This window comes from Calypte anna, chromosome 5 (assembly GCF_003957555.1).
Source record: "Calypte anna isolate BGI_N300 chromosome 5, bCalAnn1_v1.p, whole genome shotgun sequence".
In the NCBI taxonomy this organism is placed as follows: domain Eukaryota; kingdom Metazoa; phylum Chordata; class Aves; order Apodiformes; family Trochilidae; genus Calypte; species Calypte anna.
The window spans coordinates 14107114-14120908 of NC_044250.1; the positions used below are offsets into that span (position 1 = coordinate 14107114).

The 13795-nt window shown below is 42.7% G+C and overlaps 1 protein-coding gene across 2 annotated transcripts in view; it reads right to left on the reverse strand.

Moving 5' to 3' along the window:
• BRSK2 (BR serine/threonine kinase 2) overlaps nt 1-13795 on the reverse strand; it is a 297765-nt gene that overhangs the window by 140410 nt on the left and 143560 nt on the right. For both annotated transcript variants that reach the window (XM_008504684.2, XM_030451156.1), the window contains exon 2: nt 13167-13261. In XM_008504684.2, coding sequence (XP_008502906.1) covers nt 13167-13261 — 95 coding nt within the window. The remainder of the gene's footprint in view (nt 1-13166; nt 13262-13795) is intronic.

Below are 13795 nucleotides of genomic sequence, written 5' to 3' on the forward strand. Positions count from 1 at the left end.
CCAAAGCTTGCTTTCCACATGGCAGCCAGGAACTGGAGCTGTGCAGACAGCATTAGGTTCAAATGCTGACTCTGGTTATATTCCAGTATATTTTGGGAGCCAAAGCACTCATGGAGTTAAATCCAGCTGGTGGCCAGTTAAGAGAGTGGTGTCCCCAGGGCTCAGTGTTGGGGTCAGTCCTCTTAACATCTTTATCAATGACCTGGATGAGGGGACAGAATGCAGCCTCAGTAGGTTTGCAGATGACACTAAGCTGGGTGAAGTGTTGATCTGAGGGTAGGGAGGCTCTGCAGAGGGGTCTGGACAGGCATGATGGATGGGCCAAGGCCAACTGTATGAATTTCACTAAGGCCAAATGTGCACTTGGACCACAACAACCCCCAGCAGCTACAGGTTTTGGGAGGAGTGGCTGGAGAGCTGCCCAGCAGAGAGGGACCTGGACGTGTGGATTGCCTGAATATGAGCCAGCAGTGTGCCCAGGTGGCCAAGAAGGCCAACTCCATCCTGGCCTGGATCAGGAATGGTGTCACCAGCAGGATCAGGAGGAGGTGATCTTGTACTGAGCCTTGGTAAGGCTGTACCTCAAGTGCTGTGTTTTGGGCACCACAGGATAGGCAGGACATGGAGGTTCTGGAGAGAGTGCAGAGAAGGGTGGCTGGGCTGAGAGGGGTCTGGAGAAGAGGTGTGAGGACGAGGCTGAAGGAGCTGGGGCTGTACAGCCTGGAGAGGAGGAGGCTGAGGGGAGACCTCACTGCTCTGACAGCTCCCTGAAAGGAGCCTGGAGTGAGGGGGGTGTTGGGCTCTTCAACCCAGGGACTTAGTGACAGGACAAGAGGAAATGGGTTCAAGTTGCACCAGGGTGGGCTCAGGCTAGACATTAGGAAAAATTTCTTCACTGAAATGGTAGGGAAGCATTGGAGCAGGCTGCCCAGGGAGGTGGTGGAGTCACCATCCCTGGGGGTATCTGGGATGGTGATCTGGGAGATGATTTGGTGGTTATGGTGGTGTAGGACTGAAGCTGGACTTGATACTTTCCAATCATGATAGAGATTCTATGATTCCACTGTCCATGCCACCTGCATACTGCTTTTTTTCAAAGGCATAATTTCTAAAGTGTTACGTCCACAGTTACAAACAACTGAGTAAAATTTATTCCATTTCTACTCTGGTTTTCTGTTCTGTGCATCTTTGTGACTGCACTGCACCAGCAGACCCATCAGGCAAATTCAAGTCTATGGGAAGAGACTAACTTACAAACTCAGGCAGCCCATGCCCTTTGGTGCTTTGGATGAGATGTCAAGATCCCACAGAAACCTCAGTGTTTCTTCTCACATCACTGTGGCATCCACAAAGAGGGAGGTGCCCAGAAGCAAAGAACATTTAACATAATGACTCAGATGGGTGGTCAGCAGTTTAAACCAGCCACTTGATGTTTCTATAATGAGGATTCAGTTTAACAGTTGTTCTGCATGCACAATGATCCCTCTCATCCCCAGGAAATCAGTGGAAAACAAAACGAACAAAAAATTAAATCATCTGTTTGAGAAGAAGGAGGCTATGGCTTGGAAACTGCACATAATGGGTGGAGAAAAAATGTCCATGGTTGAGTAAAAAGTATTTCTCTTAGCAAGAGGATCAGAGAGCTTGTGAGCTTTATCTCAGGGATGACAGAGTATAAATGAAACTCCAGGGCAAAATTCAGACCTGTAGAAAATAGCTGCAGTTTTGCTGAATCCAACAGGAGTAGAATCCTATTATGGTAACTCTGAGTTTAGGCACATTTTGAGTTACAGAGGTCTTGCTTGAAAAGGAATTAAAGTTACTTCCATGCTGGTTAGCAGAATTACATCGTATGCCACCTACTCACCAGGCAACAAGTATCAGTTCTATATAATCTACTAAAAAAAAAGAATTCCCATACATTCTAATGCATATATGAATAACTTTGATTTTTCAAGAAATACATCATTAGCTTCCTCAATCTCATAACCAAATGTGATTCATTAAAACATATTCTCAGGCCCATAAAACCTTGAAACAACTTCCTAATTTCTGTCAGGTTTAAGTAAAGTCTTTAAGCTTAGCATATCTAAGCAACTATATAGGTACTAAATCTATCAAAATCTTTTTGCCAGGCCCTGAATTCTTCAGTTCTGCTCAGATCTCTCACTTCTTTGGGTATAATATGCACTTGCAGATCCAGGTATTCATAGTCCTGATCATAAGAATGCTTAAACTGTTGTTACACACTAGATGAAATACTGTAACTTTAATGTAAACTGTAATGTAAAAATTTATATCTACATGTGCAAATAAAGGAGCTGATCATTCTTTCTGGCTATTAACAGCATTTTTCTTTAAAGTAGCCTGTGCTAAATTCTTCATTTTTCATTCAGTCCCCACAGAAGTTCACAGAGCTGGTGGCAGACCACTAGACATGATGGCAGGATTTGTGGCATCTTATTTCAGGATAAGAATGTACACAAAATAGACCTGAGCTACATTTAAATTGCACAAGGTTTTGAAGGAAAAAAAAAGAAAAAAAAAAAGGTAAATTAACAGCTCTTAAGGCATATGGGTATTAGTAGACCACAGCTAAAGGTTGAACAGAGATCTGAGGAGTCATAACTACCACTCCTGTTGTAACTATAGCAGCTGTAAAGAAGGATGGCTGTTGGGTAGTCTGAAGAGAGGCATAGAAAGGACCCAGAATCAAAACAGGTAAAGAAAAATGTATTTGCAGCAGTAGCAGGCAGTTCTAGCAATAGAGAGGAAGAAATCAAAGTTGATATGAATGGTATTGCTGTTTAAAAGATATTTAAAAAGAGGGGAAAAGAAGCCAAGCACCTCTAACTGGATCTGCACCTGGAAAACAAGCAGAAGAGAAACAGAAACTGTAATGAAAAGGACAGCTTGAGAGATGATGGAAGAGGATGGAGGGCAAACCTGTTTGAGAACCAGCAAGTTGAGAGAGTGTGAAACTGAAGAGTCAAGAAATAGCTACGACCTCTTTCCAAGTGCAGTGAAGATATGCCAATATCCTCATTATTTCATCTCTCAACTGCTAGCTGTTCAAGCTGTAGTTACAAAATTTTATCTATATTTAAAATCTGACTTAAAAGTAACTCTTAAATCACAGAAATCTGGTAATCATGTCTTTATTCCAGCCCAGCATATTTGTGATTCCAGTGTTCCCTCCTACAGATTGCTGAAAACTCTGAAGACTCCAGGCAGGCTCTAGAAAAGCATTGCTCCTTGGCTTGGTAAGTGCTACGAGCATTCTTGTTGCTATTCAAACCTCAAACGAGATGTGATCATTCCCACGAGTTCCTTTAGGCTGCTTAAGCCTCAGAGTCTCCTCAGTAAAGCTAAGAGTCTAAAACCCTCTTCATGCTACTGCTGTCATGTGGATTTTCACCTGCTGAGACCCTGGCCTGTTGATTCTCATTTTTACTCATCAATTTGGCTTCTCTTGCCCCATTTCAGGCTAAATTTTCCCAAGATGGTTTTTAATTTCACTGACTGGTTATGATGGCTCCCACCACGAGGCTACAGCATTCAAGACTGTCTCTGGAGTTCTCCAAGGCATTAAGCTTTTCTTCCAAAAATTAGAAAATGTTTTTTAATTGTTCAAGGTCTCTATTGATGATGACACAAGTTTGTTCATTATCTGAATGCATAGCCTGCTAGCTGGCCAGTCTCTCTACTCATGTCAGCACTGGGGTTCAGGTTAGGTAACAGGGATGAATTAAACCACTAAAAGTGGAACAAAGCAAAGGAACAGTCTGTCCAGAGAGGCTGAGGAATTCTTACTCTATTCAGTTTTTCAAGACCATGCTAGACAAAGCTAGAGCTGACCCATGTCCCCAGCAGTCCTTGTTTGAGTGGAACAACAGCTAGATAAACCCTCAGAGGGCTTCCAAACTTCTAACTCAGTATTTCACTCCTGTTCCCTGTACATTCCAACTATCTTAGATTTTCTTTGTCCTTGGTATCTCCTCTCTTCCTCAAGAGGCAACACAGCTCACCTTTTGACATCTGACAGGACAAACTGGTTTGATCTGCCACTGTGATGCAGGTGCAGTTAATGGGTGGAGCCCCTGAATTTGGTATCTGCCAAAAAATGGGTGAGGGGCTGCAGGTGGCAGCATATAGGCATATACTTATATGTCTTTTTGGTACACAAACATCAAGTGGCTGCTGCCAGCACTGAGCAGACACCATTTCCTCAGTCACTGCCATCACTCATGTAAAGCAGTTTGCAGCACTGCTTTTACCTAAAAGTGTTCTCACCTCTATCAGCCTTACTCAGCCATGCAGGATGGCAAGGGCACCTTTTCTCTCAAAACAAAGGTTTATGGTTAACACTTGTCAGAGGGGTTTTGTGTGGTTGTTTTTTGTTTTTTTTTCATTTGTTTGTGTTTGGTTCAGTTTGTTTCTTTACAGTTATGGGAAATTCTTAGATACGTTTCTACCTGTTGCTGACATTCCATGTGAGTCCCTATAAAATACATCTTTGTATGGTGCCAGGCAATTGGCAGGGGTCCAGATCGTCTTGCCTCTATCTTGGGGATATTCAGGTACAATCTGGAGCAATAAATCTGCAGTTTCCACTGCATTGTTGTCCAGAAGGGACCTGACACCCTTAGATATTCCCCCAAGAATACTCCTTAATTCAATTCCTCTGTGGCTGCTAAACTCACAACTTAAACCCCTGTATGAAAAAGAAGTGAAAACATGACCCCAGATGACTGTGAGAACAGCTGTGTGCCACTCTGTCCTGTGTCCAATGATCTTACCCAGTTGTTCTTAAGTAAATGTTATTATTTGCTGGATTTGATAAATCAGGGATTGATTTAAGAAGTGGAAATGAGGATTAAATGAATCTCTAATACCTAAAGGATAATATGCACTCTCTTACTGTGTGCATCTTTCCTCTCTGCTTTGAAAGTGCTGCAGTGGACAGTGAGGGACAACAGGAGGTTAGCAAAGGAAAGAAGGGATTTGGGAAGGAAACTCAGGGACAGCTGAGAGAGCAGGAGGGAAGAGAGGAAATTCCTCAAAGAAAGCAGTAAGAACATGAGACTGATGAGATTTATTTCAGTGTATTATTAAGGAAATATAACAGAAAAAATCTCTTTAAAAAATTACTTTATGCTAAGTATTTCGCAGGGGCATTTACTTCTGCCTGTATTGCCAGCAGGTTTCTCCAGCTGGGACCATCTCCAACAAACATGAGCTAGATATGCACACCAATTTTTGCCTGCAGTGCTACTGAACTGCACTCTGCTCTGATGCACTTTGTGCCAGTGATATTTCCTCACCACTTTGCTACTGAATGTACAGAAGAGGAGTAACCTGTGAGAGCTGCAAGTGATAGAAGAACATTCTGCCATGGTATAGGCAGGAGCAGGAACAAGTGATGATGCTTCTTAGCTATATCCTTCTTTCTTCAGTGTCAGCAACTGCTTCCTCCTGTCTTACCAAAATGTTGTAAACCAGGACCCTGAATGAACTATTTTTAGCAGAAATTGGATAGCAGCCCCTAACTTCCAGAAAGGATGATGACTTGGTTGCCTACCGTGAGATTTTCACTAAGCATTTTTTAAAAAAGCCAGCCTGCACCACAGAACTTCTTGCCACTTTCAAAGGTCATAATTCCACCAGGAGCAATGGCAGCATAAGAGATGTTACTGAGCAATTGTTAGATCCTGAGGGACTGCAACAGACACAGAAGGTTGAAGATGAGTTTAATCTCTCCCTTCCTATGGTTAGTAGAGAATAAAAAGCTCTCCATTATGCCTCACAGCACAAAGACATGCTCCTGCTTCCCCATGCAGCTGCAGACATCTATGTTGTGTTTCACCACAAGGTTCAAGAATACCAAGTATTCTCAAAAAGCAGTGATTGCTTCTCTCACATCAGAGCAGAATTACCCCACACTGTGACTGCAGTTTTATCACTGCAATGGTAGCTGGACAACCAGAGTGTGGGCTTGAGTGCTTTAGTATTAGGGTAGCTAATTCACTTCATTGCAGTGTTTGAACTAAAACTGTGGAGTCTCCTCTGTGTGTGGTGTGTGCATCATTCTCCAGATGAGAGCAGGGGAATGCAAACAAGGTTTATAGCTCTGGGAGCATTCTTCATGATCAGAGTACACATTAAACACATGCTAACCATGGATTTGGCATCCCAGGAGGCAAGGCAGCAAGTTCAGGGATGCATCTGGTAAAAGAGAAATGTCCAAATACATAAAATGTTACCCTAGAGAGATCACCATGGTCTAACAGCAGCAAAGCAAACCCATGGCATATTGCATCCAGCTCCCTCTGACAGCTCTGGAACTAACAGTTAATTGAACTGGGATTGAGCCTTCCCAGATTTTTCCTAGATTTGTTCCAACTACTTAATAGCACAAACTGCAGGGATAGACTGAGTGAGGCCTGGTTTACATTTAACAAATGATCAGCAAAATGCTCATGTTGGAAAGAAGAATGCAAAACAAACAAAAAGAGTCTGCATCCCCTAACTGACAGAGCAACGCCAGCCCTTGGCTCTCAGCTGTACAAGTTAAATATCCATCAGCTGACACACTTTGAGCTGGGAAACCCATAAGCTGTGTGGCACTAAGAAATGCTTCTTAATGCTGGTGTACATGCTGGTGTAAAAGGCATCTCACAGTTGTTTCAGCAACAATCCAAGCTAATCTCTGAACAAAGCCTTTGCTGAAATGGCTTGCCTGCTGTAAAAAGGGATGGACTACAATCCCTAACAGGGATGGATCACTATATTGATGTTTATGGTGCTTACTCTACATGATAGGTGCAGGGTCAAATGCCTGAGACAGTTCTGGTCTCAGTCAATCTACTTAAGGATTGATATCCTCACTACTGCTGGAGCTCTTCTGCTGTAATGCTGTTCTCTTCCAAGATAAAAGAAAAAAGAAGGATAAGGTTTTCCAGACAAGATTCTGGAAAATTAAATAGAAACTGATGCAAAATGAAGTCAGAAGTCTTTTCATCTGCAACCCAGAAAGAAAGAGCTAAAGATAGAAATATACAACCTTCACCCTCCTTATACAAGTTACCCTTGATCCTTAATGAAATCCCCTTGCAAAGCACATGCTGTGTTGCAGTGCTTGAGATCCCAGCACCTCCTCCTTCTAAACTGTTTACAAGCTTTTGAAATGACACTGAGCAAGCACTGGCATGGCAGAATCATGGAAATAAGATGTGATAGTCTCCAAACAACCAGAATACATCCTGACACAGCACATATTCATTCAATCCAGCATGGAAAGTGGGTGAGAAAGGATCTACAAAATCCTGTACTGTTGCTCTGATGCTTACAGAGATGGTTTCAAACAGTTTGGTCAATATTGCTTTCATGCTGCATTGCATCTGAATTTCACTCTGAGTTTTGCTCTCAGTCCAGGAAGAAATTGTGTGAGCAGAGAAAATTATTATTATACGTTCTGTATAGCTTAAAAAATCTCTCTACAATTCAAAATTAAAAAGTATGACCCCCTAACTCCTTTTTGCTTAAGAGCATTTGGAAGTGATTTAATCCATAATCTAAAATGCTTTTCCTATCTGTGGTCAATTCTTACCTCTGTTTTAACCAGAACCCAATCTCCTGTGGCATCCTCTGCCCTCTGCAGACTGCCATAGGTTTCAACTCCACCTCTTCAGACTGATTAAAATAACCACAGAACAGAGCTGTTTTGAATGAGCTGGTAGAAAAAGTCAATTAAAGGAGGTTTTAGCTTAGGTCAGATCAAGCTCCAATGCTTTTCAGCATTTTTCACCAACCTACAGTGCATCAGGAAGAAAAAGAAGTAAAGTTTTGAATGTGCCAAAGTTGAAGATTGGATAAAGGCCAATCCTGCTGGTGCCATGGTTCACATCTGGAGATAACAGGGATTGCAGCTCCAGGTTCCAGGCTCCAGGTTCCCAGACCAATTGGGCCCAGCCAGCCAGAGATTTCTGGAATTACTATGGGGATCCCACCAGAGGTTACAAGCTGTGGATGCAGTCTCAAAGATTTTCACACTCCACACAAGATTTAGCCTGGAAGCTAAACTTCACCTGGGGTTCCCCTCACCTTTCAAGGTAACTTCCTACTGATTGTTCCCTCCCAGAAGACTGAGCATCAAGCCTGACAATAGTTGAGGATTCTGGTGCTTTCTGCCACTTCCTCACATTGAAACACTTTAGAAGGTTACACCAGCTTCCCCCCAACTGTGGATTCTTGGAACCATCTCAAGATTTTCTACATCTTGGCTTGTTAACCTAGGGCTCAGAAGGGCGCAGGAGTCCCTGCAGAGGCCAGGGCTTTCAGGGTCTCTACTTGGAGATAGCAAGCAGGACTTCCTAGCAGCTTGCTATGAATCCAGAGAGAATTCAAAAGAACCCTAGTCTTTGATATCTTGGGAGTTCACTGAGCCACAGTTATTTCAGAGAAAATATTTTAGTGAATCAGTATCTTTTGATAAAACTAAGCTTGGGCAAAAGAAGAGGAGAATTCCCAGAAGCTTCAGCAGAGAAAGCTACATGAAGTCAAACTATGTTCTGTCTCAACCCCAAATGCCAGCATGGTGCAATTACAGTGGCAACAGTTAAAGAGCAAGCTGAACACAAAGGGGTTTTACACAGGCAACTTAATGGCAGCAGCTCCACAGGTGGCTGAGGACTGGATGGTAGAGCACACTGAGACACATCACCTATGGGAGCAGTTATATCTCTATCCAGGCATTAGGGATATGATCAAGTGAAATGAATGGAAAAAAGCATTTATTGACTTGAGCTCTAGTTGGAGCTCATGAGGAATGTTTCTTGCTCTATGACCTGAGCAGCACCAGAGGATGGCAGACTCTCTGTGTCTGTGTGTTTGCACACACAGGGCTGTGGGTAGAATGTGTTTGGTACAACAGAGGTTTGAGGCAGACTGCTATAATACAAGTCTGTGGAAGAAAAAGTAGGGTGGAAAAAAAATGGTAATTTTTGTAGCTTGCCCAAATGACTCGAGAGATCATATTAACTTTAGAAAGCAAAAGGAACTCTGATTGTTTACTGACTCTCTTGGATATTTTGTGAATTGTACCCTATTTTCTAAACCTTAAAGATGGGCACCTCAAGCAGACATCCTGCATTTCAACAGTTTTGCAACAAAACAATGAGTTATTACAGGACTCTCTGTAGCAGAAGGACATAAGACAGAAAAAAAGAGAGAAATCAGAGAAAGCGGCAGAAAAGGAGAATCAAAGGGGTTAAAAGAGGCAAAACAACAACTGAAAGAAAGTGAAGAAGAAAGGGAAGACTCAAAATAGGACAAGGTAGTATAGCAATGAGTAGCTATTGAAACAGAAGCTAAGGAAGAAGCAAGAGATCATGAAAAGACCAAGCAAAGAAGTGATTATTTACAAGTATGCTTTCCTAAGTCATCTTGCCTGTTCCAAGAGATCTGACTGTTCCAAGATTCTGCTGCTTACCCTTCTCCCCCCTTGCCACCCCCCTCCAGTTATATCAGGCAATCAATGATCTCTGACATTGATTGTTGAATGATTCTCTCTGCTGCAGTGTACACTTCACACCTTTGAAGAGTTATTTGGAAGCAGAGCATCAGCACAAAGCACTCAAACAACCAGCTAACCTCCCCCAGACCCACCACCCAGGTTTCAATCAGGCTCCACATGAGGAACAAGGAAAGGACTGTGTGTCTTCCCATCCCCCACCTGGAAATACCTGTGTCTTGCTTCAAGGTCAGCTGCTGGGGACTCAATCAGAACAAAGAAAAGGCACATGCACACAAAGCACACATATGGAGCTTTGCGCTTCACTCATCAAGCCTGGGACATCTGTGGCTTTCTCAGGATGCCTGTGTGTTCAAGTAATTAGCCCAAGGCCAGCTGTCCCCTTCTCACTCTTCACCCTTTATGCTCCCATTGCTTCTCTCTTTTTATAAAGTGTTTCATCTGATGAACCACCAAAAGCTTTTTTGTTCTTGTATGTTCTTTAGAAGGAGGGACTGGAAGAGACCTGGTGAGGTGGTAAACAGGAAAGGACTCTTCTAAGTAAATCTCATGAGACTCCTCAGTATTTCCAAAAAGGCTTTTGCCACAACAGAGGAAAAATTTCCTTTAACCTTTGTATTCTGAAGTTATAAATTCCAAACTCTTGTTCTGGAACTGAAAATGCAAACATCAATAGTGAACCTGTGTGTTCAGGAAAGCTTCCTGCTTTACCAACACATTCAGCTGTATTTTGGGCCTAATTTCCCTCTTAGTAATCCCAAAATATGTCCGTGAAACCAAGGAACCCTCTTTCTGTCTCAAGACACTGCCTATAGCACACTCCTTTCTGAAACCCTTCTACTGGATCAGGGCAGAGGTACCACAGGATGCAGGTCTCCACATCAGTGGAGTACCACCACTGATGTAGCAGTGTGTGTACCACAGTGCAGCTGAAGAACTGCAGCTGATGTTTAAGCAGCTGTGTCAATGCTCAGAAACCTGCCCTTCTGTTCTCATCTGTTGAAATTACAATCATAGCTTTTCCCCAAAATGCAGGCTCCCAAAAAGTCCCAAGCTGGGATGTTTTTAGCAAGTGATTGCATGACATAGCAAAAGGCTCACATCTGCACTGAGCAGCCCTGTGAGCAAGTGCTTTGATGTCACATTTCCTGCAGCTTGCACTGCATCATGCCTACCCGAGCATCATCTCCATAGCAGCAGTTCTGCTAATTGAGAGCAGCTGCTTCAATTCCAAATTCTTCTCTCCAGAAATACAGATACAATGACATTATGATTAGAAAGCACTTTACCAAATGTCTCTCGTTTCAGTACAGCTCAGATGAAGAACAGATGAAGAAAGAAGGGATGCTACCCTGGACAGACAGAATAAAACCATTGCAAAAACACTGGAGAAATGAAGGATATGAGAAGCCAGTCAAGATAGAATGATGGAAATCAGCCTGCTCTATATGCTTATCCCTGGCATTTGAAATGCTGAAAGGACTGCAAGCAGACTTTCTCCTTATGCTCCAGGATAAATGGACACAGCACTGCGGTGTTACAGCTTCATGAGGCAGGTGTGCAGATTTGTCAGCTCCAGCTTTTCTGTCCAAGGACAGATTAAACCAAAATACATCAATCTGGGCCTGGCTGGGGAGAGTAGCTGTGGTCTTGAATTGTTTGGCTCCAGGGACTGTTGTGCATGGCCCACTGGCAAAGACAGTCATTGGAACTAATCAGCTAGTGGAAAGATTTGCAAAGTAGGAATGCCACCACACCACCATTACTTGGCTTCACTGTTGGCTATTTCCCTGTGGCTGCTGGCTCTACACAGCAAGCTGTCAGCTGCAAACTTGGCAAAGGTCACACTGGGACTGCTGAAAGCTGCAAGCATTTCTCCCCTTTGGCCAGGCTGGATGAATCTGGCTTAACAGCAGAGTCAACTCCAAACTGAGCTTAGAATTCCCAAGCCCTGTCTGTGACCATCAGACACGGGGCATTCCTTGAAAGACATCTGGCACTAAGTTTATGTAAGTACTCAGCAAACCACTTCAATCCCATCTGTTGTTTCAATCTCCTGAGTACGACCTACAGAATCCTTGAAAGAGAAAATCTTACCAAGAACAGTCTGAAAATGAGAATCAAGATAGAGCACACGGTTTCCACCTGAGAAGGATGTGGTATAATCCTAGAAAACATGGCACACTTCAGCATGCAGCTGTGTAAAAAAGGGACTAACACACCATTTACCATTTCTCTGCTCAGATTTCATACTACAACCAAGGTAATGCAACACAGCTAAAGCAGAGAGATAACTTTGCTATGCTAAGTGATTTGCCTCCTACTCTGAAAATCAATGAGGTAAATGTTTTATACAGATACCAGATACTACCACTCAGCAAACAAAATGCTCATGTTTTTTAAAAATATTCTTGCTATGTTTTCTTTGGAAAATATTCAAAGTGTTGAGAGTCTCATTCAGATTTTACCATCTACAAACTTTGTTTGCTATCGTGTTCCATTCAATCTCTGAATTCCCCTGTGAAGTTTCAAGTTTCTTATTAATTTCACTTTCTAATTTTTGGCCTGTGATAGAAGACTGTTTGAATCCAAAATACTGTGAAAGAGGGACTACTTCAATAAAATTCCTGAACACATTTGCAACTGAATATAAAGCTTAAGAATCCTTCTCCAAAAAAAAAACAACCCAACAACTTACACTGTATGCATAACATTCACTGAGTGCATATGCCTTTAAACTCCATTTTCTCTCTGCTCCTAGTAAAGTTGCTGTACTTACTTTTGCTGGAAAACAGCTGACACAGTAATACATAAAAGAAACAGCAGTGTAAAGATCCATCTGCTGATAGGGAAGTTACCCCAATAAAGTGCTCTATGCTGTATGCAGACCTGTTAGCATCACTTGCAGGTCACAGCTTGATGGAATTCTGTCGATTGCAGTGCAGTTGTACTCCCTACCATCAAGCTAAATTTATCCTTTCTAGTCACCAAATTGCACAAGGAAATTTTTCTACAGGTATTTATTTTATTTTTAGGTTTGCAGGATCAATAAATGACTCATGTAAGGAGATGGATATCACAAGGCTAAGTAAGAAACAAATGAAGCTCTTCAGAGCACTGCAGTCCTTGGGACCACCAGGACAGACACTAGTGGTTTCCAATGGCACAGCTCTGTGTATTGTTAACAGCATTGCAACAGCTCAGAACAGTCACATCAGATCATAATGAACCCATGCAACAGAGCAAGCAGGAGAAGCATTCGAACAACAGATCTGTCAGCCTCTCTGAAACCTCTTCCTACTGACATTTGTATATCTCAGTCTGCAATGTACCACAGCTACCAGGCACTGCTGCAGTGATTGAAGTCAGGTGCCCAACACACATCTGCCCCAGCAGAGAAGCAAGAACTCTGCAGCTGACCTTTTATTTTGCTCACAAAGCAGAGGCACGCTCCCATTTCACTTCATCTGCCCTCGCCTCCCCCATAACTAAATTATTGTTATTATGCTCCACATAATCCTAGTACTGACAGGGATATTTGTTGTATGCAATTAAAGGTATTAATTTTGCATGGAGGAGAAGACACAGAGCCAAGAACTTGATTTAAAAAAAAAATCTCCCATTAGAAAATTACCTTCATTAGCACCGACTCGCTGAGCTTCTCTCTGTTGACAATTTTTATGGCGACTTTCTGACATGTGACACAATGAACCCCCAACTTCACAAGCCCTGCAGGAGAAACAGAGCGAAACAGAAAGGAAGAATTGGTTAGAGATAGCTGCTGTTGAGACTTTTGTTATTAGTACACCACCCCCTAGGAGATGGAAACTTATAAGCAAACTGATTGCCATCAGTCCCTCCTCCAGCCAGATAAGGTCTAAGGAGTAATGGAGACCCCACAGCCCCATGTTGTGACCTCTGGTGAAGCCACCGACCCCCTCAGTGCTGCTGTATTTCAGGAGATTAAGGCTGTGTTTTTGGTGAAGCAGCATTTTCCAGTTCTTACCACTCTAAGTGCATTCTACCAGTAAGAAGCAGACTTTTGCCAATTCAGCTGCACTAAACTAAGGGCTTTTGCCAACGCTTGCCTTCAACAAAAGCTCAGAAATCAATGAAACCAGGAGGTCAAGTGTCTGCAGTGTAAACAGGACCTCTGCATTTTTTCTAGCTCTTTCCAAAGCTTTTATGATCATAACAAAAAGCTGCTTCATCTTGCTTTCCCTCACTGTTTTAACTTACCCTGCTGTAGGAAGTTAACACTGT